Source organism: Quercus suber, unplaced genomic scaffold (genome assembly GCF_002906115.3).
Source record: "Quercus suber isolate HL8 unplaced genomic scaffold, Cork oak 2.0 scaffold_1158, whole genome shotgun sequence".
Lineage (NCBI taxonomy): Eukaryota > Viridiplantae > Streptophyta > Magnoliopsida > Fagales > Fagaceae > Quercus > Quercus suber.
In genome coordinates this window covers 50,908-77,956 of record NW_027070558.1, presented here as the reverse complement: position 1 = coordinate 77,956, position 27,049 = coordinate 50,908, and the positions used below count along the sequence as shown (strand labels likewise).

Sequence of the window (27,049 nt, the reverse complement as noted above, 5' to 3'; positions counted from 1 at the left end):
AACAAAAACAAAAACAAAAACAAAAAAACAAAAAAAAAAAAAAAAATTTACACAGTACTCGAGTTTGGTAAACTCGAGTACTGTAGAAAAAAAATTTTCTGTATTTTTTTTATAAAAGGTACTCGAGCCTGGTATACTCGAGTATTGTGTTGCATGGTACTCGAGTTTTCCAAGCTCGAGTACCACTTAATTTTTTTTAATCACCAATTTCCAGCTCAGCAGCCACGGTGGAACTATAAAATAGGGTACTCGAGTTCACCAAACTCGAGTACTTGAAAAAGTGGTAGATTCCTGTTTATTTCCGAAACAGTGTTTTTTTGCCAAATATTTCGAAAATTGATGGTGGCCATTTTGGCCGGCAAAATGATGCCACTTTTGTTAGAGCTAAAGACCAGAGCCTAGAAGCTCTCCCCGCCAACCACTTGCACTGTTTGCATTTGCAATGCTTCGGTGGCATTTATTTATTTACAAAAGTGACAGAAACACGTACACAAATTTAAAGGGAATATACTGATGATTGTTAAAACTTACCTCTAAAGTTTTTAATTGCTTCTTTTAAAGTTTCAAAATGTATGGGAGGATTCTTGGATTCCAGTCTCCAGATATGCCTAATTTCAAAGTCAAACTAATTCCACAATCTTCATAAAGAATGAATGGAATAAATTGGAACACAATAATTAAAGTTAAATTGTCATAATTATGGCTTGTTTAGATGGAGAGGAGAAGAAGGAAGAGTGAAGAAGAGTAAAGTAGTATTGGCTAAAAATAAGTTAATTTTATGTTAAATTTACTCTATTCTACTCTACCTTCCTTCACTTCTCCTCAATTCAAAATTGAAAAATTCTAGTTAGGAATAGAGGTACTGAAATTAAGGATCACTGGTTCTAGTCAAAAACTCCAAATCATTGAGTTAAAAATCTCTCTCTTCATCTAAACATGCATTAATGCATATATATATATATATAGCTCTTAATTTCATGAAAGACAAAAAATGATGCAATATATGGATCATTCTCCAAATTAACTAAAGGCAAAATCTCTAGCTAGCTAGCTAGCTAGGTTCACTCCAAGTTTTAATCCGGTGTGCCCATTATGGATCTTCATTATTTATTTGGTCAAAGCCTTATAGCTAGTTCAATAATGACTGGAGTTTTAAGCCGAGCAAATTACCACTAAAGTCAGCTAGTTAGTTAGTTGATTTGGTGACTTCTCCTTTAAATCATAGTTTTGTGGACTGGAAAGATAGAGATAAATTTCTCATTTTTGTGTTTGTGGTAGTTGATCATGTATTGTATGGAAAGTAAGGAATTCTCCGATAAATTTCTCCTTATATTTTACTTGATTGGTTTTGACAGGTAAAGAAGGTGGCTTGAGTTGATATTTGTTGGGGTCTAGAGATGTCAAGTAGAAGGGGGTCTGATCAGCCACCGCCTAGGCGGATTTTGCGGACTCAGACTGCCGGAAATTTAGGAGAGCCGATCTTGGATAGTGAGGTGGTGCCTTCTTCCTTGGTCGAGATTGCTCCAATTCTTCGTGTGGCTAATGAAGTCGAGTCTAGCAACCCAAGAGTTGCTTATCTCTGTAAGTTGCAGTTTTATTTTATATGATTTGAATTGTATATGTGCTTGTATGCTTTGTGTATGTATCTACGCCTGATTTAGTATACTCTTTTTTTTTTTTTGAAGACGATTTAGTATCCTCTTTGATCCACTAGAATTAAGAAGTCAGTGGATCCACTAGGCTTGCATTACAAATACCAATGACTTAATCATAGAAACCCACTATTGAGAAGCTTATGTGGTGTAGTGCTTTAGCTAGTGCTAAATGTTGTAATAGAAGTTTTGCAATTTCAAAACTTGCAAAGAGACTAAAATGGAAAAATGAAAAACAAAATATTAATTCAAAAATGTTAAATGAAATAAGCATAACATATATGAAATATTTAAGTAAATAATGGGATATCACAAAGGATGTCATTACTGGTAGGCTATCACTTGAAATCTTGAACCCCCAAAAATTAATCTAAGGAGCTAAATATAAGGATAATTGGAATAATAATAAGTGCCAACAAAAATTCGTAAGCTTCAATAAATGATTAAGCTTGATTGTTTCCAACAACAAAACATTTATAAATTAGTTTTAAAGGAACATTGGTTGCTTCAAATAAGATTTTTTGGTTCTTTTGATGTTGCAATTGTCCCCCTGTTGTATTTTTTTTTTGGCTTTTTTCCTTCAATAAAATCTTGCAATTCATCAACAAAAAAAAGTTACTTTTATAGTTTGGTCATTTTTCTTGTTTGGTCTTCTTTTTTCTTTTCTTTTTTTCTTTTTTTAATTAGAAACTTTTATAGCTTTTTAGCTTTTCAAGTAATGTCTATAAAATTACACAAAAAGTATAAAATATAGTTTTACAACTATCGAAGGTTGCAAACCCACATACCCACATCCAACATCTTATTTCTACTACTAACAAAGCAGGTTTTTTTCTCCTTCAATCTTATTCTTGCAATTACATGCTATTATGTATTTAAAATAAAAGAAGACCTTGAGTTAAAAAAGTACTGAAGGTAAGTCAAACCCTACAAAAAGAGAGTGCATATGCAAATGTGACCAATAGAAACAAAAATATTAAAATCAAACCCTCACCATAAGGAGCTGTAATTCATGCAATGTGTAGATGGCATTTAGGGACATAAACTTAAGAAAGTTCTTCCAACCATTACATGCCAAAACATTTGAAGCTCAAAACAGAATAGGGTGCCCAAGTTTAGAAATAGTATTCAAAAGTATTCTCCCCATTGATTACCTGCTACCACACGTCTAAGAGAAATTTCATCAAGTATATGTCATGCAACAATAACTAAAAAAAAAAAAAAAATTATTGACATTCCACATGGGATAAAAAAAACGAATGGGTGACAATTAAAACATTTTTATTGCAAAAATGAGAAAAATAATTGAAAAAAAATCAGGTCTAAAGATTGATCTCTTTTTCAATATGTCCCTTTTGCTTTTGCACTGTCTAGTTATCTGGTTTTCTCAATAGATTAAATTAGATGGAGAAAGGAGCAACTAAGAGCATGAGATAGAAATTAGGAGAGACAAATTGGTTACCTGGTTAATTGAAGAAGAGCAAAAAAGACCATAGCATTACCAAGTAGGATGGTGTTTTGGCAGCTTTTGCAGAAGTAGAGAGGGGTAATTGCAATATATAAAGAAAATAAATCCATAAAGAGAGAATATGAGTTGAGATTAAAGAATTGAAGTAGTGCTGAATTGAGGTTAAAATAGATTTAATAAGGTGGTGGGAAAGTGGGGTGATGTTATCCCTTTGTTTGATGGAGAGAGAGACCAAGGAGGATGGTTAATAGGGAATTGGAATAGTTAGCCGGTTGGGTTTAATGGAGTAAATGGGGAAGATGAGTGGGTTGCACTCAGTCATTATGGAAGGAAAATTATTAGGTACTCCCGGAGTCTACATATTCTATCCAAAAATAAATAAATTGAGGAAATTGAAAAATAGGAAAACATTCAATGGATAGTTGGGGATTTAAATAAATAAATAAAGAAGGTTTGATTAATAGGAGGAGAGCATAATTTAATGCAAAAAAAGTATGAAAATATGTAAAGTCATGAGAATATGTAGCAAAACAAAAGAATTAAGACTATTTAGAATGTGTAAAGTCATGAGAAATATAAAGTCATCATATATTTTGCATTCTTTTAAAAAAGGTAATAAATTAAAAAAAATAAAAATAAAAAAATAAAAAGATGGCATGGATGATGACATGGCTCAATTGGAGCGTAGCAACAATAAATGCTATGCTTCAACTTTTAATAATATATAGATGATTTGAATTGTATATGTGCTTGTATGCTTTGTGTATGTATCTACACCTGATTAAGCATCCTCTTTGATCCACTAGAATTAAGAAGTCAGTGGATTTAACATTCTTTAAACTATGTTGATTTATACTTTGCTTTGATCTGTATCCAAAAAAGCGAAAGCAAAAAACTTGCTTTGATCAGTTAGCTGCATATATGATGTAAATATCAGGTCTTCCGTTGTTTTCTGGAGGTAGAACTTATGTTGGAACCAAAACTCACCATCAACAGTATCACATGATTAATTCTCTTAAATCAAACTGACAACTCTCATGATCAGTACAAACATAATAACACTCAAAACTCTTATGAGCGTAAACTAACCCAGATCCCATTACATCCAAAGTAAACTTTCAATATCAATTAAAAAACTCACAAAGGAGGCACTCACTATCCCAAAAAAAGTACAATACATCCAATGATGCTCTCTCATTCACACAATTATTTGAAGAAACCTACTCTATGTTCTTCTAAGAGTCTTTTCCTCTCCCAATGTGGGAGGAGCCTTTATCACCACTGTATATATAACACTTCACTGCATATTCCTTGGCAGAGTATGAATACCTTCCATAGTTAACAATGAATACCAAATTACTTTCTTAACAAGGCATAGACTTTAATCCCACACTAAGAAAATTCAAAACAAGTCAAGTTAGGAATTTGAGGCAAATTCTAACTAAAATTCCACCAAGCAATTGACCTTAATCTAAGAAAGTTTTCATGAAAAATTTGATAATTTTTTCTACATCTGAAGTTAAAATTGATTGCGCATATATTAAACTAAAATTGTACAAAAACTCTTTTCTTGAACCACACTAGGATGAACATTGAGCTTTGATATCAGTTTGTAGGAATTTTTGGGGATAGAGAAAGTGCATTAAAAAAAAAACCATATAAGACACAAAAATTTAATGTAGTTCGGCCAACTTCATGTATCAATGGGCAATGTCAACCAAAATTTTGTATCAATGATATCACATAACTAATTCTCACAAACCAGACTCACAGACACTCCCACATAATATTCGTGGTATTTTCAATCACAAACACGCTCAAAACTCTAACAAACACAAACTAACCCAAATCCCATTACACCCAAAGCAATCTCTCAATACCAACTAACAAAATCACAAACGAGACACTCAGCATCCCAAAACCCCAATACATCCAATAATGCTCTCTCAAATAATAGAAAAATACTCTTTAAAGAAACACACTCCATGTTCTTCTAAGTGTCTTTCCTCTTCCCATGCGTGAGATCCCTTCAGCAAGAAAATGTCCATTCTGTCTGTTTGACAGTTTTTCACTTTTGGTAACTTATATCAGGAAGTACTGGTCTTTTATTTCTAACTCACACTTACACTATTTATATGGTTTTTTTTCTACTTATATGGTTTTTTTCTATTTATATGGTTTTTTCTATAATCAATAACATTTGAGTTTGCTGTTCAATTGCTACGACATTCTTTTCTTCATTGATTCTATTGTATATCCTAAATAATAAATCACTGCATTTGGTTTTGTCAGAATTTAACATGGTGTATATCTCTTAATGAATACAATGGGATGCTTTCTGAACTCTGATATGTATCTGAACTCAAATGCATATTTGTCAATGCTGGAATTAGGTCGGTTTTTTGCCTTCGACAAAGCTCACAGACTGGATCCTACATCTAGTGGACATGGTGTTCGCCAATTTAAAACTGCACTTCTTCAACGGCTAGAGAGGGTGAGCTTTAAAATCACTTGCTTATTAAATCTACTTTTTCTTCTCTAGTAAGCAATATTATTCTAGAAGGATCATGATCAAAGGTGTAACAATTTATATAAAGATTCATATACCTTTCATGATTTGCGTTTTTTTTTTTAGTGAATTAGTAATTTCATTCAACTGAATGGAGAAATATAAGAGGAGGAAACTGTAAGCACAGTACAAACATATTGGCAGTAAAAAAAACTGCATACAGAAAAAAAGGAATATGCCACGTACCATGGGCAACCCTGTTCGGAATGGAATTTTTCACCTTTTTTCTTGTTTCAGAATGCAATTCTTCATTTTTGTGCTTGCAGCAAGTATCAATCTAACAGCATTCATAATGGTCTGCCAAACTTGTCTCACTATCTTCATCGAACACTTTATTAACATAGTCTGCCAAACACTCTTAGTGAAATGATCACTCAGAAAGTAGGTGACAGCTGCTATCCAGTTCATTCCTACAATCAGTGCCGAGAATGTCTACTGTATGACTCCAATTAACCTGTTTGATCCCTGGTTGATAGCTTATTCCTGATTGCAATTTAGTTTATAAAGAAACAAAGGGGAATTTTGTTCTAAGTGCTTCCAAGTTGCAGTACATTAATATTTAGCATACTTTGAAGGAAGCTAAGTAATTGAGTCTGCAGTACTCAAAACAACTTTATGTAGTCTGGGCTTAATAGAAAGTGAGTCCTCAAATCTAGCCAGGGGCCAACACGGCAACACCATTTATCATCTTGAAGTTAAAATTTTTTTTAATGTCATTTTGTTTGCCATGTCACAGAGAGCTATATGGTCGTATTCATAATATATATATATATATATATATATATGTATATATTTTTTGATAAACTTTATTGAAAAAAGAGGAAAAAAAAAGAGGAAAAAATTAGAATATGGCGGTCCATCAGGATGCCAAAAATCATGACAAAGGAAGATGGTATCTCCTTGTCCCACTGAGAATTTCAAAAATTTCTTGCTCTGTTCCTCAAGCTGAGGATCCTTTTCCATTCCCATGTGCTCTTGTGGGACTCTAACTACCCAAATGCTTATTGCTCTAAAGCTTTACCCAAGCAACCTTGATAGAGCATGCCTGAGCAAAGAGATTCCATATATGTCTCATAACTGCAGCTGTATTATTCTACTCTTCCACCTTCCTCAAACTGCTAGGACCAAGTTAGAACTCAATTGAATCAAGAAACAAAGGAGGACACTCGAGAATTGGAGTTTCTGACCCTAAGTGCTGATCAGCACTTAGCTTAGAAAATTCCTCACTCTAACCAGAATTGGCTGTCAAACCAGACAACATTTCAAACTCGTCTTGTACCTGCTTAATAGTCTCAATGGTGACTTGGTATTTTTATCTCAGATATTGCTTTTGTGTGATGACTGACTTTAAATGATATACATGTTCAGTGCCTTCTATCTGCTTTCTCCTTCTTCTTTTTTTCCTTTCATTTTTCATTTCTCTTCCTTTCGGAGTAAAACTAATTTGCTCTACCTTAAAAAGTGTTCCATAATGTTTCAAGATGTCATTACCTTTTGGCTTTAATTCCCTACAATTTCTAATCAAGGGTCTCTCTGAAGAAATATTTATCCACTCTTATTTTATTTTCAGGAAAATGAAACGACATTGGCAGGAAGGGGGGCGAAGAGTGATGCTCGAGAAATGCAGAGATTTTATCAGGATTTCTACAAAAAGTATATTCAAGATTTGCAGAATGCTGCTGATAAACATGACCGGTTGGTTCTCTGAGAGAATTGATGTCTTGTTGATTACTTTCTTGGGGGTTGGCTCTAGTGCATTATATTTATTTGATATTAAGTTCATGTTCCTGTCTTCCTGACTCAGTGCCCAACTTACAAAAGCATATCAAACTGCTTCTGTCCTATTTGAGGTTTTGAAGGCTATTGCAATGTCTATTGAGGTGAAACGGAATGCATTTTACATCTTACTTCTGAATGATATCAAGTTATTGGGACTTTTTGAAAAGAATACTTTTTTTGTCCAAGAACCCTCATGTGCTGTGGTTGCATTTATATATATGGATGTAGTAATTATTTTCTTTTTTCCCTTTTGATTTTTATTGTAGACTTTGCAAGTTCACACTAAGGTCGAGGAGAAGAAACAGTTATGTAAGCCTTATAATATTCTTCCTCTTGATCCAGATAGTGAAAATCAGGCTATAATGAGATTTCCTGAGGTTTGTTCCAGTTTTCAGGTGTGGAATAGTTGAGTTTCCTTAGTTCTTGCACACTTGAGTTTGATTTTGAATTATTTATTTGCAGATTCAAGCTAGAGTTTCTGCACTTCGTAACATCAGGGGTTTGCCATGGCCAAAGGACCACCAGAAGAAAGTAAATGAAGACATTCTAGACTGGCTTCAGGCCATGTTTGGTTTTCAGGTGACTTGCCAAATTGTTTGTTGACAATTACTTGGTTTTTCATGTTTAATCAGCAGGCTACTTTCCATTTATTAATATACAGAAAGATAATGTTGAGAATCAAAGGGAGCACTTGATTCTGTTGCTTGCAAATGTGCACATAATACAATTCCCAAAGCCTGATCAGCAACCCAAGGTCTTATTTTTCTTAGATTGCTCGGGATTTTATTTTTACTTTCTGAGACAATCTTTAATTTTCCATAGCATATGCTACTTTTTGCCTCTTTAGTTGGATGATCGTGCTCTGACAGAAGTGATGAAGAAACTTTTTAAAAACTACAAAAGGTGGTGCAAGTATTTGGATCGCAAAAGTAGCCTTTGGTGAGGCTTCCTATTTTTTTATTTTTTATTTATTTCAAAAATATGTTTTGTTTTGAAGTGCTAAGTGGATTAGTTATAGTATTGTGTGCAACAGTGCTATACTGCTGCTTCCTTCTGCTGTAGTTGGTACTTAAAAAGCACCTTAATTTCTCTGTTTGTGTATTTCCTATTCTCTTTCATGCTAGTTGATGCTAAATGGTCAGGCTCTCATGATTTGATATATTGCTCTTACTTTATGCCTTTTTTAATTGGCAGGTTACCAACAATTCAACAAGAAGTGCAGCAGCGAAAATTACTATACATGGGTTTATATCTTCTTATATGGGGAGAAGCTTCAAACTTGAGATTCATGCCAGAATGCCTCTGCTATATTTATCATCATGTATGTACAGTTCAAATTGTTCCTGAGATTGCAATGAGAGAAAAAAGAATTAGCTTTTCTTTTTCATTTCTTTAGGGCTCTAAATCATAAGGAGATGTATGAGAAATTTAGATACTTATGAGAATTAATTCAAGGGTGGGGATGTTGCATGGAAGTTGAAGGAACCAAAATATAAAGACAAAATTACTTTTAATAATTCTTTACTAGATATTATAAAGAGATTATAACTGAAAAGATATACATAATTTGTATTTTCATTTGATTTTTGATGTGCTATAGTGAGTAGTTGGGAATGCCAAGGTCATGATGTGAAGGGCTACAAGTTTGTTCCTGTTTGCAATTTTATCATCTATTAGTAGGAGAGGTTTGGAAGATGTATGCGGGGTTGAATGGGCTGCAAGAATATGCGAGTCAACTCACTGACTTGTTCAGTCTAAACATTTTGATGAGTATGTACTAATTATGTCCAAATATTTCTCTCCCCCCCTTTTTTAGGAAACAAAGATAGAGGTTTTTCTCTTACAATAATAATTCCATAAATAAACCTTTACACTTTACAGTTTATTCAAGTTATGAGATATTGTCAAGTGCCTAGTCATTAGAGGTTGGTAGGTTTAAAGTGTGCAGTGATATCATTCTAACAAGTATACCATTACAAATTTCTAAAACGTTGAACCATGGTGTATATCAGAATTTTCCATAAACATATTTGTAGTACATCCTGGTCATTACCATGTTTCATACATTCTGCCTTTACTTAAAAAAATTTCTTTAATTGAGTTGTGGAATTTTGGGTCTCAAACCAAAAAAAAAAAGAAGAAGAAGAAGAAGAAGAATAGGTATGGAGTGGTTGAACTTTGGCCTATTTAAAAGATAAATTATGGATGTTCAGAATAAATTTTAATAGACTTGCTCTGAATTTTCAGGTTCTTATAAATGTTTCATATTTATAGTTTTTATGATATTTATAGTCTCATTGAATTGGTTACTATCATTGAAAATTGAGTATCTTGATTGATTTAAGTATAATTATTCAGTTGTTGTACTCCAATCTTTGTAGATGGCTTTTGAGTTGTATGGGATGCTGGATGGAAGAGTTAGTCCAATGACTGGTGAGCCTGTAAAGCCAGTCTATGGTGGTGATGATGAGGCTTTTCTAAAGAAAGTGGTAACTCCAATATATGAGACAATAGCAAAGGTGTTGCTTCTGCGCTTTCTGTTGGGTCTATAAAAATGCATTTTGTTCTATTGATATTTGACTGCTTTGTCTTACCATTTATTTTGTGCTTTACAGGAAGCTAAAAGGAGAAGAGGAAAAGCAAAGCATTCTCAGTGGAGAAATTATGATGATTTAAATGAATACTTCTGGTACAATGGGTTTTTTTAATATTTTTTATTATATGAATTTCATATGTACAGATTATTAGAAATTATGTTGGTGTGAATTGTAGGTCAGTTGATTGTTTTCGGCTAGGTTGGCCTATGCGTGCTGACGCTGATTTCTTTTGCCAACCTCTGGAAAAGCTTCGAGCTGACAAAAAGTTTGTATGTTGTAGTTTTCGGTTATATGTTTCTTGTTTGTTAGCTTTCTAGTCTTGTTTATCTTTCTTTGAAACATATAAATCTAAATTTATTTCTTTTTTTAATGAATCTTAACTTATTTCATTGTAAATTCATGAAATATTGTCCCTTGATGGAACAGGGAATTTTCCTACTCTATCTTAAGCTTTTTTGTACTAAACATGCTTCAAACATATATCCATACATTCAGGGTATGTTTGGAATGGAGGGAGATGGAGGGAGAGAAGATGAGAGTAGAAATGTAAAAGCTCTGTCTTGAGGAGATGGCTTCATGTTCGTAGTTATATTTGTAATATTTGCCTCTTACATGTGGCTTATATTGCCATCCATTACCTATATGTACAGAGAAGAATCTATTTGGATACCGCTTATTACTGAAGACTGAAAACTAAAAATATTGTAGCAAAATAATTTTTAAATGTGTAAATAGTGCCATGGGACTCAGTTTTAAAGTTGATTTTGCCAGATTTCGTACTTGCGAGTCCCGTGAACAATGCACGAGACCCACAGAAATGAAACGCAAATGTGCAACGCTAGGCCTAAAACGCTATCCAAATTCACACTACCTAGGTGAGGAAGAGTTAGAGAAGAGAAATATAAGGTTGGAGTAAATACTAAATAGGGAGGAATCAGATGTAACAAAAAGTAAATGCTAGGTTATTGTAATTATTGAAACTAGTTTTTAACCCGTGCAAATGCACAGGATTTTTATTTAAAATTTTTTATAATTTTGTTATTGTATTTTTATAACATCTCAAAAGTATTTTTCTTTCTTATTTAAAATCATCAAAAGTAAATCAAATCATACTTCATCATAGTAACATATATTAACACACTTTAAATAAGGGGAAAAAAATTAAACTTATAGTAGTGGAAAAACAAATACATTTCTTCAAAACATCATACAAATTTAGATTCATAGCTCAAAATAACATTTATAATCCTAGAATAAACCAAAAGTCAAATAGTTTAACCCCTTGTTTATGGACTTCCTTTCACTCTTAAAAGTCTTACGGGTCTAATGTTGTGAGCATCCAAGCCATTGATGATCTTTTTGCATCCCTGGACATATCAGAAGTTTCAAAAAAAAAATGTTAACTTGATTCCAAACGAATAACACATACAAATGCAAAATTAGTTCTACCATCTAAAATCTAAATCACATGAATTAGTGTAAGATAGCTTATCATTTCTTTTTCCTTTAAACCAGTCTAATAAAAATCTCTAAAATCGAAGGGAAAAAAAATTCTTTTTATGGTAAGCATTAAATGTAGCTTGTACTCATTTTCTTGCCCACTTATCCAATCTGACAATAGGTAAATTATCACGTTTTATATTTCCCAAATATCATCATGATTTTAATTGCCTCATTTGCAACAAACAAATGTCCTAATACCCCCCAACAAACCAATGTCCTAACACCCAAACACAAACCCATAACTACCCAAAATATACCAACCACAAACCAACATAAATTCATTGGAAAAATGTTTAAAATAATACTAATAATAATAATAATCAAAGAAAAACTCACCTTAGGACTATAACCAGCTTAAGTATCTCTCTCTCTCTCTCTCTCTCTCTCTCTCAATGTCTGCCTTAAGGGGTTGCAATCTTGGTGGTAAGAAGGTGGCAAGAAACCAGACGTTGGCAGAAAGCTGGCTCAACAGTGGTGGTGGTACTATTTCCACAACTATCTCAAATAATATCGCAATCCCTCTGCAACCAAGGCTTCCACGACTTCAAAGCTGTTAGGAAATACAATTTTCTGGCTCATTGGAATTCAGCCAGATATGCCAATGAGCTTAATGAACAAAACAATAATTATTAGAATAATATTGCACCTATTCTGTATAAAAGAAGTACATATATAGAGCATCTTTGCAGGTTTTTTTAATGTAAACTATTGGAAAATTTTGATTATGATCGAATATATTCTACAATGTGAACCTCAAAGAATAGGAGGTGCCCTCCAACCAAACATGGTCTACTAAATGAATTACATGCAAACCTGCAAACTTAATAGCAACCACTCATTGTCAGTTTTGTTAATACAATTCACACACCAGCAACCATAAAAGTACAATAACAAAACACATTGTCCGCAATTGTCTGCCATTAAAACAAAAGTTTAAAGTACCTAATCCTAGTTATTATGCAAATAGAGTGAAAGGCAATAAAAAATTTTAATAGAAAATATGAAAGAAAAGCCAATTGGCAGTAACAAAAACTTATTCTAAAAGAGAACCAAGTAATAGCATTAAAGAGAGGGCTGACAAACAAACATTTACCACCTCCAAGACTTTTACTATATTAAACAAAAATGAAACACAGCTTCTCCCATAAATCTAAGTTGCATTTCTTTCCATTCGAGTTTCACTGATTTTTTGCAAATAAATTTTGAATCTAGGGAATATTTTTTCTATTAATAAAGTAGTCCTATCTAGTAAGTTCTCTTGCTTATCTTCCTTTTGAAGATAAATATATTCCTTTCTCAAAAGATAGATTTGTGTTAACTCTCACAATTAGTCTTAAACCACATCCACTTAAAGCAAAGTAGCCACAAAAGGTAAAAAAATCAATCCTCTTGGGACTTGGGAATATGGATATTAGTATTACACATTTGTGGTGTATGATTAGAATACAAATTGATCACAAAGTTTAACAATTTAAATACATATTTTACTCAGTCATGAAGCCATATTTAAGGTAAGACATTTTTTTTTTTTTTTATAATACCAAGATTGTACCATCAAAGTGAATAGTGCAAATGAGAAATAATATAGGCTCAGATGATGCATGTGATGTCTTAAAACTCGGAATTCAAAGTACCATGAATGAAAAATGAAATAGTTATAGTGTGGAATTATGGCCATTAGATAAACTCAAATAGACAGTTAGTTATCATGCAATCTAAGCCTAAGAGAATGCGTCAATTCATTTTTCTAAAACACGTTAAAACACAAATGTACAATCTGCAAACTTCCCCAATAATGGCGAATTCAATGGCTGTCTCTAAGAGAATACGTCAATCTCAAATCAATATTTTTTCCAAACACATTTAAAGTTAAAACACATACATGTACAATCTGCAAAATTCCAGATTTAAGTGTTTACACGTTCAGGCTTAAATATTTGTCTAATTTCACCTATTTGAAGGCTAAATCGGCTCCAATGAAAAATGTTGTTTACAAATTGTCAAAAATTTACACATAAGATCATTATAATATGAAAAATATAAATATTAAGAACTAATATATTACAGTAATCATAACGTGCTTTTATATTTGGTTTGATAACTATTACTCTAGAAAAGAATTAGTAAATACTCTAGAATAAATATATCTTCAAGCTTTATCCAATGCCAATATAGAATGACCCAACAATTAAATTGCAAAAGATTGAAGGTAAGACCAAAATTAGACTACATTAAATGGATTAAGTTACCTGGGTTGCAAACTCTTATTGACTTTGCCATAAACAGCCGTCAAGTTGGGTATTCCAATACCAAACAAAACAATTAATAAATATGCAAATTGCAAGCATAGAGAAATTGATTTTGAAACGTAGTCATATTTAATAAACAAACTTAAATGTGAAGATAAAAAAGACCCAAACAAATATCAAAGCCAGATCAAAATATGAAACTAAAAAGTGAAGAGAAACACTGAATTTGAAGATCCAAATTGAAACCAATCCAAACAAAATATCAAAACCTAATCATATTTAACAAACAAACTTAAATGCGAAGGTAAAAACTCACAAGTAGTGGTTCCAGCCTTTCTCTATGTAAGACTCCTTGAATTTGAGTTTCTTTCTTGCAAATTTTTTTAAAATTTTTTTTTTGGGTATTGTCTCACTATAAAATGTTTAAATTTTCACCTATAGTTTGTCTTTCGTAATAAATGAAAGCATCCTGCACATTGTGCAGGTTATTAGCTAGTATATATAATATCAGAAATAACTCTTTTTTTTTTTTTTGGGAATATGCAGGATTCCTGACAATTCGTCCGCTGTTCAAATCCTATGTTATGGTTTCCTAACTTAAAGTCTTTGTAGCAGTGACTTCAGTAGTTTTCTAGTAGACGTCTGCAAGAAATTGAAGAGCCCAATTAAGAAGTGCAACTTGAAACTTAAATTTGATGCACGTTTTTTTGTCTATGATCAAGTTATGCTCTAAGATATACACCTGGTGACTTTTCATCTTGCACACTTGATTGATTGTTACAATTATTTCACAGATAATCACTGCTACAAATCTCTGCAAATAGCATATAATAGTAAGCTTCAATTAATGGATTTTCAAACTTCTGTTTCAGTCTTCTCTTATAGTCAATCTTGTTGTCTTAACTAAGAGGCCAACCTGTTTGGGTGCTCCACTTCATACCACCGTATGGAGGGAAATAGCCTAGAGATTGCAGATAAGGCAATGGAAATAAGTCTCCGTAAGCTGAATTTTGTGTGTAATTATTCAATGAATACAATATGTGTATTACTCAGAAATATGACTGAGAACTTCTATCCATGAAATAGTCTATGACCAAAAAACTAAAATATTGTAGTTGTTCTTTTATCCAATTTGAATTGTATTTCCTACATTTAGCCTCATTGCCAATGATAAGTTGAAATAAGATACACAGTTTTCTTGCCATAGGATAATGATTATTTTGTGAGAATTTACAAACTGATTTGAAAAAATTGAGGGAGGCATCACAAATTTAGGGAAAAAGTTAGGCCATTCAGCTATGAATGTTAAATCTAAAATGCTTGCATAAATTAATTTTGCAGTCTACCCAGAAAAGAATCAAGGATATTAACTAATTGCTAATCAAGGTTGAAAAAATTTGTGCCTAGTCAATACTATCCAGCTTTAAGCTTTACTGTCACTCACTGTAGTGCCTTTTCTTGTGACGCATATAACCCACTGGAAAATATAATTCTATTCTTGTTGTGACTGAATTCATGTTGAATGTTTGTTTATGCAGGTTTGAAAAGTTGACAGATTTTTACTTAAATGGGTAAATTTGAAGTCCACTTCTAGATGGGAGTAGTTGAAAGAGTTGGATACTCTCTTTAGTGCCATTGTAGTTTTCGATTCTGTGTGCTGGTATCAAGGAAAACATCAAAAGCTAATGCCAATTGCATCAGAATGTGAAGTGGTGGTCAGTAGAGAAATCATTGCTGCCTGTATATAAGACTCCAATCTTTGATAATAGGTGACCTCATTTGCTATGACAATAGAATGTCTTCTCTAAGAACTGATGTTATATGATGAAGGTTTACTTTTTGTCATTTTTACTTATCGTCTTGTCATAGTTACTAATAAAAGAACTCCTAATGAGTGTTATTTTAATGTCTTTTCTTTTGTCATTCGATTTAACTATTGTCATTGTAGATTACAAAGAAATCTCTTGTGTGTTTTTTGTGTTGTTATCTGTAAAATAATTTGCTATATCTATATTTATCATGATTCATCACCATTTTACAAATCTTAGGCGTCTTTTGATAGTTGTTCTAAACGTGTTTTACTAATTACATTTGGGTCCATATAGATACATCGTTTTTCTTTGGGTGTGGCGCTGCAGAAAAGAAGTGAATCAAAGAAGGTGTCAAACAGAAAATCGGAAGGAGGAAGAGGTTTTTTTTTGCCATTTTGTCCTCTGCTGAACAGAGGGAATTCATCTTTTCTTTGTGGTGTGTGCAGTTTTTTTTTGGATTGAATTGCAGTGTGTGCAGTTGATTAAAAGTGTGGCGATTCAGGGTTTTTTAAGCGGCTTAAGGTAGAAAGTGTTTAAGCAAAACACTGTGACTTTTCTCTTAATCTGTAAGCGTGGCAAATTTTTAAGTGGACTTTTATTTTTGGTTTTGGAAACGGATAAGAGATGGTAGTTTTGGGACGTTGAAGATGCAGATTTGTGTAAGGATTTTTGTGGGTACGATTTAATTTTACATCCAAAACACAAAGATATAATGCTTGAAGCAGATTGGCATCAGTGGAGGAAGAAAGGCATTTTGATGTTCAACACCTTCTATTCTCTACGTTCTAGGGTTTTATTTTTTCAAATCAGAACAATTGCAAATGAAAAACTTTAAATATATACTGCAAAAACCTTGACAACAATGGTAGAAAATAAACATGGGAAACCAAAATATAAAGAGGGGAAAATATTTCAACAAAAAATTAAAAACAGCATATTAAAAACCATTCTAACCCAAATTCCTATCTAAAGCCAAAACCTGAATGCAATCCAATCCAAATACCCAGACCTAAATCATATTTAAACCCAAATTTAAAGAACCAAAAAACAGAGACTAACCGGTGGAGGATACGGGATCTGATGGTGGCAGAGGCCTGACTGTCTACTCAGATTTTCTCTCTCCACTCTCTATGCCTGACTGAATCTCTTTCTCCATCGTTCTCTTTCTCCCCGTCTCTCTGTTTAATAATTCAACGTTACATGTCTCCCTCCTTAAACCATTTTTTTGGGTTTTTATGTTTTTGTTTTTCCTTATACGGGTCTCAATAAAGGGAAAAATAGACCTAACTGTACCCATTCTTCTTAGACTTTGGTTTGCCTCAAAGGCTTGGCCTTTTCCGCTTACAAACCCAGAAATAAATAAAGAAACATAAACAAAGAGTGCAGTCGAGATCGCATAGTGAAACTATACTTGAAATAAATCAACAGAGAGTCAAAGGAACCTACCCCCCAATAATGGCTCTGGCGGTGCGACGGTAGAAGAAATAAAGTTTCCTTGTGATTGGAGGCTGACGGTAATGCCGGCCCTGAGATGTCTGTCTTTCTCTCCTGTGCCTTAACAACTATTTCTCTCTTCTCTTTTAAAATCGAAACCAAATGTAACCCAAATGCCTCAATAAAAATCAATCCAACCAAATTTCTCAAAACTAATTCATATTTCATACCTACATCTAAGAAAGGGAAAGAAAATTACCGGTGGTAGTTCTCTCTATCTCCGTATCTCAATACCGGCATGCACCTTTAGGTTACCGGTGCCAGTTCCAGTGGTCTAAGTTTGGCAAGGGATGGTGATGGCCGGCCGTACGAACTCTGTCTCTCCCGTGTATCACAACTCGTAAGCTTTTTTTTTTTTCTCTCTCTCTTTTCTTCCCTTTCTCTGTATCACTTGTGTTTTTTAAGTTGCAAGCTTTTTTTATTTTTTTTTAACCTTTTTCTTTTATATACTGAAGGCTATCAAATGATGATAAGGCTGTGATGCAACATACGTTTATGTCTGAAAGTAAGCCTCTCCAACGCACCAAGCAAAATTTTAAAGAATTAAATCTACATGTGTCAACATTTTAAGAGAGCTTTTTTGGCTTATGTGGCAACACCTCCTTAAAAGCTTCTGCTATTATATATAGTATTAGATGAAATTAGAAGGGATAAGGGAATTGAATCCGAGAAGAAAGAGCCAAAATCCAGGGTTTGGGAGAAAGATATAATGAAAGAGGATAGACGAGCAAAAAACAACTTGCTGCAGCCCTAGGTTTTGCAGTAGAGCTTTAGTGGGATTGGAGAACCTTACAAGAACAAGTCCTGAACAAGTTTGAACTGGAGTTCAACAAATCAACAACAAACAGCCAGGAAACAGTAGAAAGTCAATTGTAATCAGATTAATTTGAGGAACTATTTAGATCAGGAGAGAGCTAGCACATACTTTGCCAAATACTTAGTTCTTTTGTTCTTGTTGATCAAAATATTATGGGTGGTTCTCGCAGCTTTTTTATTGAATTCAAATTTTTTCAATTGGTAGTAGAGAAAGGGTGACGGTATTTTTCTTTAAAGATTTTCGAACGGGAAAAATACTTCATGAAATCGATTTTTATGGGTAAGAATGCCGCACAATGGAATATAGAACACATTGTCATTGGGATTAGTCCCAAACAATTTTTTACTTTTAGAGAGGGTGATATAGCTTATACTTTCCAAAAGAGTTCCAACTCTTTTAGCCAATTCATACTATTGACTGAATTCAAAGTTGGGGGGTCTAGAAGGTCTGTTATTATTCCGGAGGATAGAGCAAAGAATGGGTGGAGGGTTGTTGGGCTAGAACTAAGAAAGATGTTGGAACCTGAATACTGTGTGAATGGTGGCTTTGATCATTCGAAATTTGTTGCTCAGCCTCATAAGGATAACTCAGGGATTTAAATGTCTAAAACTTTTGCTGAGATAGTGCGTGGCCATCAGGCGCAGGTCAGGGGCAGAAATCAGCCACTATTGTTAAGCATCCATGATAAGGGGAAGTCGCACTTAAGGGAAGATAGGGTGGTGAAGTAGAACCCAGAAGGTGAACAGATGCTGTTGAGCGAAAATCTGGCAGGCAAACCATGTCCGATGGCTCTTAGAGGAGGAGGAGATGTGGGTTCTCGGTGCATTATTGTGGATTTTAATTTGGGTGAGATATATCCGGTAGGAAATAAAAAGAGATTTCCATTAAGATTCAGTTCCTATTCGAATGAATCTGCATATGGAAAAGAACATGATCTGAGGAAGTCTTACTGGACAAGGAAGGGCTTGACTGTGGAGATGAATGGAGAAGGAAAGAGACGCGTTGCATGGGATTGCAATAAAGGTGGATTTAATAGCTTTAAATGGGTCATAAGAGGTCAAAAGGAACACATGGTGGGCTTATGCACGAATTGTGACACACAAGGTCAAGTAAAGCCAGTTGTGGGCTCAGACCCATGTTGTGACACAACCGTGGGCCTTCCACATTTACTGAACCTGGAGTTTACAGGCCTAATCAAGTTTGAAGTTGGTGAGAGTTCTTCCTTGGCTGACCTGAGACCGTTAACACACGAAGCCCACGAGTCGGTGATGGTGGCAAGCTCCAAAACAGGTCATGACATCTCTGTTGCTCAAACCGAGGTGATAGGTCGACCTGCGAAGCTTGCGAGGGAGGTTGACAGCTCTGTTTCCGGTGGGTTTCACATGAAGAGTCACCGATGACACTGGGTAAGGCCGATACAATGCTGACTTACTCATTGGTAATGGTGATGAGCTCTGATTGTGCTCATGAGGTTTTTGTTCCTCAAAACGAGTAGATGGGTCAACTTGCAAACTCATCAATGGAGGTCGCATGTCCTTTTTTCTGACGGGTTTCGCGCCAGTGAGCCTCCGATGACATTGGGTAAAGCAGAAATAGAGAGTTATAGGGCATCAATGGGTTTTTTTCTATCCAACTTTTTTCTGAGTTTATTAAGAGTTGGGATAGTAGATTTGGGTGTCCAGGATGGAGATGAAGGTGGTTGGTTTGATTTTGCAAGTGTTGCTCAGGGGATAGATACTCCTCATCAAGGTAACCAATTAGTGGTTTCAGCAGACTGTGGTTATACTGAGGCAAGAGTATCGACAAAGGGAGAAGCGGTTAGTGCAAACCTAGGGTTGGGTAATATGGATAGTCCCTCCCCTTTGATGACTATCACTCCTCTGGGGTTGGTTGTGTCAACTAAGTCGAATAGTGGTGGTGAGGTTTTAGGGCTTGAAAATACTTTGGATATTTCTAATTGGGTGAAACATAGAATCCCTGGTTTTAGTAAATTGATAGGGCTTTCTTTGGGTCGACATGAGGAGATGTGTATTATGCTTTTACAAAGGCTTGAGAGGGGGATTGAGGCTACCAATCTGTTACACATAAAAGATGTAACCCACTAGAAAGCTGTGTCAAAGGACAAAGGGAAGAGGGAGTTGAGGAATTTGATTTCCTCAGTTAACTATGATGGTAGATAGCCTTCTTTGATTGCAATACTGAGATTGGAATAAGGAGTTAACAGTTTTTATGAAGTTAAAAATGGTGTCATGGAATATTCGAGGATTGAATGATTCACAGAAACGTTCGATGGTTAGAAATTTACTACAAAATTGGAATTGTGATGTATTTTGCCTTCAAGAAACCAAGCTTGCTGGCATGGATAGATAGTTGGTTTGCAACTTTTGGAGTTGTCCTTATGTTGATTGGGTGGCTTTGGATGTGGATCAGACAGCTGGTGGGGTTTTGATAATGTGGGATAGGAGGGCTTTAGAAAAGTTGGAGGTAATGGCGGGTTACTTTTCCGTATCGGTTCGATGGCAGGGTGTGGGGGATGGATTTATTTGGGCTTGTTCTAGGGTTTACGGCCTAAATGATAATAACTTAAGGGGGTAGATGTGGGATGAGTTGATTGGAATTCAGCATCTTTGGGACGTTCCATGGTGTCACATACGAGATGTTGTTCGTTTCGCAACTTAACGGTTGGGGGATCACGCCTTACTCCGGCTATGGAGAATTTTTCTGAGTTCATTGAGGAACTTATTTGATAGATTTGTCGTTGGAAGGAGGGAGTTATACTTGGTCTAGTGGGCTCGGATCAACCTTTGATGTCCAAGATAGATAGGGTTCTGGTTTCTCATGATTGGGAAGATCACTATCCAGATGTGATCTAGAAGGTCTTACCTCGTCCTCTCTCATACCACTTCCCCATATTAGTGGAGGCAGGGAGGATATTGAGGGGGAAGAGTCCTTTTAGGTTTGAGAATATGTGTTTAAAGACAAAGGGGTTCACAGATAGGGTTCATTCGTGGTGGAATCAATACTCTTTCTCAGGTCCTCCCAGTTTTGTGCTTGCTAAGAAGTTGAAGGCTTTGAAAGGAGACATTATTCAGTGGAATCATAATGAGTTTGGAAATGTAGGTCGTCTAAAGAAAGAGTTGTTGGAGGCCTTGAAATTATTGGATGCTAAAGAAAGGAAGTTTGGTCTTTCGGAAGTGGAGATAGATGAAAAGGCTGTGATGAGATCTTAAATACAGAACCTTCTTTCTTTGGAAGAAGTTTCGTGGAGACAAAAATCAAGGATGCTTTGCATTAAGGAAGGAGACAACAATACCAAATTCTTCCATAATGTGGCTAACTACCAGAGAAGGTATAATCATATTAGTATGCTGGAGGTGGATGGGTTACTTACGAGGGTGAATCAGAGATGGCAGACCAAGTAGTACAGTTTTATAAAAACTTGTACAATGAGACAAATGAGTGGAGGCCTTTTGTGGAAGGCTTGAAGTTTGATCAAATTGAAGGGTTGGAGAGGAACTGGCTTGAACGGAGGTTTGAAAAGGAGGAGATTCTTCGTGTTGTTAAAGAGTTGGAAGGAGTTAAAGCTCCAGGTTCTGATGGTTTTTCTATGGCTTTCTATCACCATTGTTGGGGAGTTGTGGAAAGAGATGTTTTAGCTGTGTTTGAAGAGTTTTATCAACACAATAAGTTTGAAAAATCTCTTAATGTAACTTTCAGAACCATAATCCCTAAGAAGAATGGTGCCTCCAATATTCGAGATTTTAGACCTATTAGCTTGGTGGGGAGTGTATACAAGATCTTGGCTAAGGTTTTGGCAAACCGCTTGAAAGAGGTTTTGGATCAGTTGATATCTAAGTCTCATAATAGTTTTATGCGTGGCAAACAGATACTTGATTCAGTTCTTATTGCTAATGAGTATGTGGATAGTAGGGTGAAGAGTAAGATTCTAGGGGTTATTTGTAAGCTGGACATTGAGAAAGCCTATGATCATGTGAATTGGAAGGCTCTTCTAGATTTGTTGAAGAGAATGGGATTTGGGCTAAGGTGGTGTAGGTGGATCCATACATGCATATCTACAATCTAGTTCTCTGTTTTGGTTAATGGGTCTCCAGCTGACTTTTTTGGGAGTTCGAGGGGATCGAGACAAGGGGACCGACTATCTCCTATGTTGTTTATGGTTATGATGGAGGTTTTCAGTAAGATGATGAAAAGAGTTGAAGGTGCTGGTTTACTTTAAGGTTTTAGGGCTGATGGTAAAGGGGTGTGTGTCTCACACCTTTTGTTTGCGAATGATACAATTCTGTTTTGGATGCAGATGAGGAGCAGATTCTACATGTTTGGATGCTCCTTCTTTGTTTCCAGGCTGTGACAAGATTAAAGGTTAATGTTTGAAGAGTGAGATGGTTCCCATTGAGGTGGTTCCTAATATTTATGTCTTGGCAGAGATCTTGGGTTGCCAAATTGGGTCTTTGCCTATGACCTATCTTGGTATGCCACTGGGGGTGTCCTACAAGTCCCCTACTATTTGGAATCCTATATTGGAGAAAACTGAGCGCAAGTTGGCTGGTTGGAAGAAGATGTATTTGTCAAAAGGTGGAAGACTAATGTTGCTTAAGAGTACATTATCTAGTCTCCTAGCCTACTTTTCATCTCTTTTTACAATTCTTACGCATGTCGCCATTAAAATAGAGAGGTTGCAAAGAGATTTTTTGTGGGGGGACTCCAAGACACATCTGGTGGGATGGGATAAGGTGTGTGCACCTTTGGAAAATTATGGGTTAGGAGTAAGGAAATTAACTACTTTTAATAAAGCCTTACTAGGAAAAAGGTTATGGTAGTTTGGGGTTGAGGAGACAAGGCTTTGGAAAAGGGTTGTAGCTCTAAAGTTTGGGGAAGAATGGGGGGGTTGGACTTCCAAGCTAGATAGAGAGGTACATGGGTATGGTTTCTGGAGAAGCATCCAAATGGGCTGGGAAGATTTTAGTAAAAAAATTTGATTTGAGGTAGGATTGGGGATTTGAGTGAAGCTTTGGATAAATCAATGGTGTAGTGATTCTCCACTTCAATTGACCTTTTCGGTTATGTATGGGATTGCCTTCAATAAAAGGGCATCAATGGCCTCTTCTCTTAAACGGTTGGGGATAAAGGAACGGAGAACTTAGGACGTTCGTTTCATTCAGAGACCAAATGATTGGGAAATCTGTGGTGTGGATGCATTTCTCCGTACTTTGGGCTCTAATTTACCTCCAACTAAGAATGGAGATCGTATGCGATAGAAGTTGTCGAAGAATGTGAATTTTGATATCCGATCATTTTGTAGTAAGTTAAGAGGACCCTTGCCCATTATATTTCCTTGGAAAGGTGTTTGGAATGTTAAGGCCCCTCGGCATGTTTCTTTCTTTGTGTGAACTGTTGTATGGGATAAAATCCTTACAGGTGACGATTTGAGGGGTAGAGGGATGGACTTTGTTGACTGGTGCATTATGTGTCATTGTAATGGAGAGATGGTGGATCATTTGCTACTGCATTGTGTTAAGGCTTACCGGTTGTGGAGTTTGGTGTTTAAATCTTTTGGGATTTCTTGGGTCTTGTTAAGATCAGTTGCAGATACTCTCTTTAGTTGGTGGAATTGGCCTGGAAAGGATTCATCTAGCATTTGGAATTTAGCTCCGTTGTGCTTAATGTGGTTTGTGTGGAGGAAGCAAAATTGGAGGACGTTTGAGGAAATGGAAAGTTTCGATGATCAGTTATTGGTTTCTTTTAGTGGCTCCCTTTTTGATTGGTCTAAGGTTTGGGGATTCACCTTTAGTGACTCTCTTCATATGTTCCTTAGCTCCTTTCTTTGTAATTAGTATCTTTTACTTCTTTTTTTATCATCTTTTTCTGTAATTTTTATCACTGCCTTATGTTTTTCTGCATGAAGTAGTATTTTTGAATATATATCTTTATTACTTATCAAAAAAAAAAAAAAAACCTATATCAGGAACTTGAGTAGAAAGCCACAGTTGAATTTATCCGATCAGTCTTTTCAAACTCATTATGAAAAGAGCAGGAAGCCTATAATGGATGGTAAACAGTGCTGCCTTTCAAAATACCATGCACTAATTGATTTTTTCTTTTTTCTTGTAAATATGTTGTGTGTGTTTGTGTGCGCGCGTAATCAATCTTACCAAATTGGGCAAGGATCTTTGAAGACAACCTGCACATGAGCCCTTATTCTCTGGAGTAAGGCCCCGAAATAACCGAAGTATCCATTCTATGTTAATACAAAATTCAGATACAGGTTTACGAATATGGATACATTGATGCCCTTCTTGAGAGCAGTAATGACTTAAAACTACTAGTAGTACTAGCATAGTTAGTATCAACAGCTATTGCTTTTGTTGCCATACCCTTAATTATGATTAATAGATTTATAGGTTTCTGTTTTTGTATCTACAAATTTATATTCTGCTCTGTCTTCCTAAATTCCTGTATTTATAGTAACTGTTATAGTCAGTGATATGGATCTTTTATACAATACGCCACTAGTCCACTTGGTTTCTTAATCTTATTGATGGCATTTAAGAGTAGCACGTACATTGAAGACCATAAACTGCCAATTCCTATACTCCAATTTCCCTACCACCTAGCATTTTTATCTGGTGATAGGCAACTCTGAAAAAGCTTAAGACACATGTCAAATGTCACTCCTTTGCCAAATATGTCAAGTGCTTGAACTCTACAAATTGGTGGGCATTCCCCCCATCAACAAAAAAAAAGATTATTTCCATCCTAGTAGATTTGGAATTCCTAACTCTTGACGTGTGATCAATTTTGAATCTCAATCAATTAGATGAAGAACCTTTGATGTCTTCTTTCCTATTAAAGAAGTACTAGCACAAAGTAACAAAGATTATTGTATCCATGATTAGCCACCCCGGTGCATTTTAGTGTCTAGATAGCATAGTGTAGACAAAATTATTGCACAATAGTGTAGACAAGAGCGTGATTATGCCAAATTCATTCTTATTAACCTATTCATATGCTGAAAATTGTTTCCAAAAGACCACACAAGACAAGAAAGAAATAGTAACAAATCAATTACAGTGAAAATATAAGGGGGAGGGGGGAGATTACAATGGCAACATATTACAAACTTTCCCCAATTTATTAGGAAAAATATGCTTCAACAAGTGAAATTTGACATAAAGATCACCAAATCCAATGCAGAAATTTACAAACTTTGCCAAGATCATAAATACCCAGATCATAATTTTGAGACAAAGCGGTAAACAGAAGCTTATCAAGGCATACCTAGATCATTATTCACTCTAATTCCTGTCAATAAACTAAGCATCAAAATCAACCGCCATAGCAAACGAAAGTAAAAAGATTGAATCTTTAGCTCATTACAAAATCATATTATGATGTGAAAACGAAAGAGAGAATGGGAAAAATGAAACCTGGTGGAGGAGATTGGAGAGGAGCTGAAATAATTGCTCATCTGCCTTTCCTTCCTCTGCCATGATTCTCTGTTTCTGTATTTTGCTTTTTGGGTACTTCTAGCTTCCTCTGTTTAAGCCAACATCACCAATTGTTGAGGCGAAAAACTGTTGTTGTTAAAGGCTTAAAGCAGCCGGAATTCTCCAAGCCTCCAACAACTTCATTTATTTTTTATAACCAGTTGCAGACCCGCGTAAACTCTTTACGCGTAATAACCTTTTAGATAAAATATTACTTTAGTCTCTAGATTTTATAAAGTATTTAAAAAAAAAAAAATTAGCATATTTTTCATAATCTTGTCTATAACATTTTACACCATTATCATATATTTATTGGTTGATGATTTGCATAACATAGACATTAAATAAAAGGTAGAATTATTCATTAAATTTTTTTAAGCCATGGTGTATGAAGATTATGATTATATATATATATATATATATAATTTTCCTAGTTAAAGTTTGATAGTTTCAAGTTTAAATTTTGTATTATTATATTTAATTGTTGATTTTATTGCACTATAAAGTTTTTAATGTTCTCTGTATAACCATCTTTATTTTATTTCTTACTCCTTTTGACCACCTTTTTATTTTCCAAATAACAGTTATTAATTGACGTTTGATTTCATTTCTTTTTTTCTTCCTTCATTTATCTTTATTACTTTGTATGTTCCCTTGCTAGTTGTAAATTTTGTGGTTATCAATATGAAGTAGATATCATGGATAGCTTAAATAGTTATAGATGTAGTTACGTTAGTGGTATGTCAAAGGGTTTTATATATATATATATATATATATATATATCTGAGTTTTCAAGGAAATATGAATTAAAGACATATCTCTAGTATGGTCTCAATCAATTAAGATATCCATAATATATTAACAGAAGTAATAATGAGCCTTAAATTTTTTTTAATGTATGAAGTGTTTAGGTTAGTGATATGTCAAAGGTTTTATTAAAAAAATTAAAAAATAATTCTAAGAAAATGTAAAAGACCTTTTTTTGAAAAAAGAAATTGTGACTTTTTGAATCGTAGAAATATGGTTGTTTTAATTACCTTGTTTATAGATTTCATTATTAAGTTATAAACATCTAAATTAAAGTAGATGAATATATAAATGCAAAAATATACGTAAAGTCACAACCGCACAAGATAAATATGTATAGATAATTCTTTTTTGTTTTTGATTATCCATGAATCATTATTTTATTGTTTACTTATAAATATCTAAATTAAAGTTTTTTTAAAATTAAATTAAAATAGATGAATATGTAAAGGTAAAATTATATGAAAAGTTAAAACTATCCAAGATGAACGTTTAACCACTTGTAGATATGTGTTTTTTGAAGACTAAAAGTATACATAATTGCTTTAGCTGGAACTATATAACTATACAAATATTGTTGCAAGTAGTTCCATCATTTGCAAATTATCAAGTTTGGTGGCCTTACAAAAAAGATATTTCATTTGCAAAAAACTTTACATGAACTTCTCTTTTGTGAAAACCTTTTTTTTTCTTTTCCTTTTTGCCGAAACAACTTAAAAATATTAAGACTTAAGTTAACACATATGTTAGTATTAAAACACATTAGTGATATGAAAAATAGAAAGGTTTAAATATTTT

At 34.4% G+C, this 27,049-nt stretch overlaps 1 protein-coding gene and 1 long non-coding RNA gene across 5 annotated transcripts; one reads left to right on the top strand and one right to left on the bottom strand.

The window, feature by feature from the left end:
• The first annotated feature begins 1,337 nt into the window (after positions 1-1,337).
• On the top strand, positions 1,338-14,510 carry LOC112006597 (callose synthase 2). Of its 4 annotated transcripts, none has more exons than XM_065769430.1 (13): positions 1,338-1,581; positions 5,514-5,614; positions 7,260-7,384; positions 7,494-7,569; positions 7,735-7,845; positions 7,931-8,047; positions 8,130-8,222; positions 8,316-8,407; positions 8,663-8,789; positions 9,850-9,987; positions 10,084-10,157; positions 10,241-10,334; positions 14,364-14,510. In XM_065769430.1, the coding sequence occupies exons 1-13, from the start codon at positions 1,398-1,400 to the stop codon at positions 14,370-14,372; spliced, it is 1,341 nt and encodes a 446-aa protein (XP_065625502.1). In that variant the 5' UTR covers positions 1,338-1,397; the 3' UTR covers positions 14,373-14,510. The 4 variants fall into 4 exon arrangements, with proteins under 4 accessions (XP_065625502.1, XP_065625501.1, XP_065625500.1 ...); XM_065769429.1 differs by lacking the exon at positions 14,364-14,510 and adding an exon at positions 10,561-10,822 and having other exon boundaries at positions 10,241-10,330; XM_065769428.1 differs by lacking the exon at positions 14,364-14,510 and adding an exon at positions 10,561-10,822.
• On the bottom strand, positions 11,213-25,627 carry LOC136065782 (uncharacterized). Its single transcript, XR_010627386.1, has 3 exons — positions 25,385-25,627; positions 11,905-12,174; positions 11,213-11,432 (listed from the first exon to the last, which is right to left on the bottom strand). It is a non-coding gene; the product is annotated as an uncharacterized LOC136065782 (long non-coding RNA).
• Positions 25,628-27,049: the final 1,422 nt, after the last annotated feature.

Bases quoted from the DNA above. Each gene is read 5' to 3' on its own strand.
- LOC112006597 (XM_065769427.1), top strand. From the start codon at position 1,398: ATGTCAAGTAGAAGGGGGTCTGATCAGCCACCGCCTAGGCGGATTTTG. The intron at 1,582-5,513 runs GTAAGTTGCAGT...TGCTGGAATTAG, and splicing joins CCCAAGAGTTGCTTATCTCT to GTCGGTTTTTTGCCTTCGAC. The intron at 7,570-7,734 runs GTGAAACGGAAT...TTTTTATTGTAG, and splicing joins CTATTGCAATGTCTATTGAG to ACTTTGCAAGTTCACACTAA.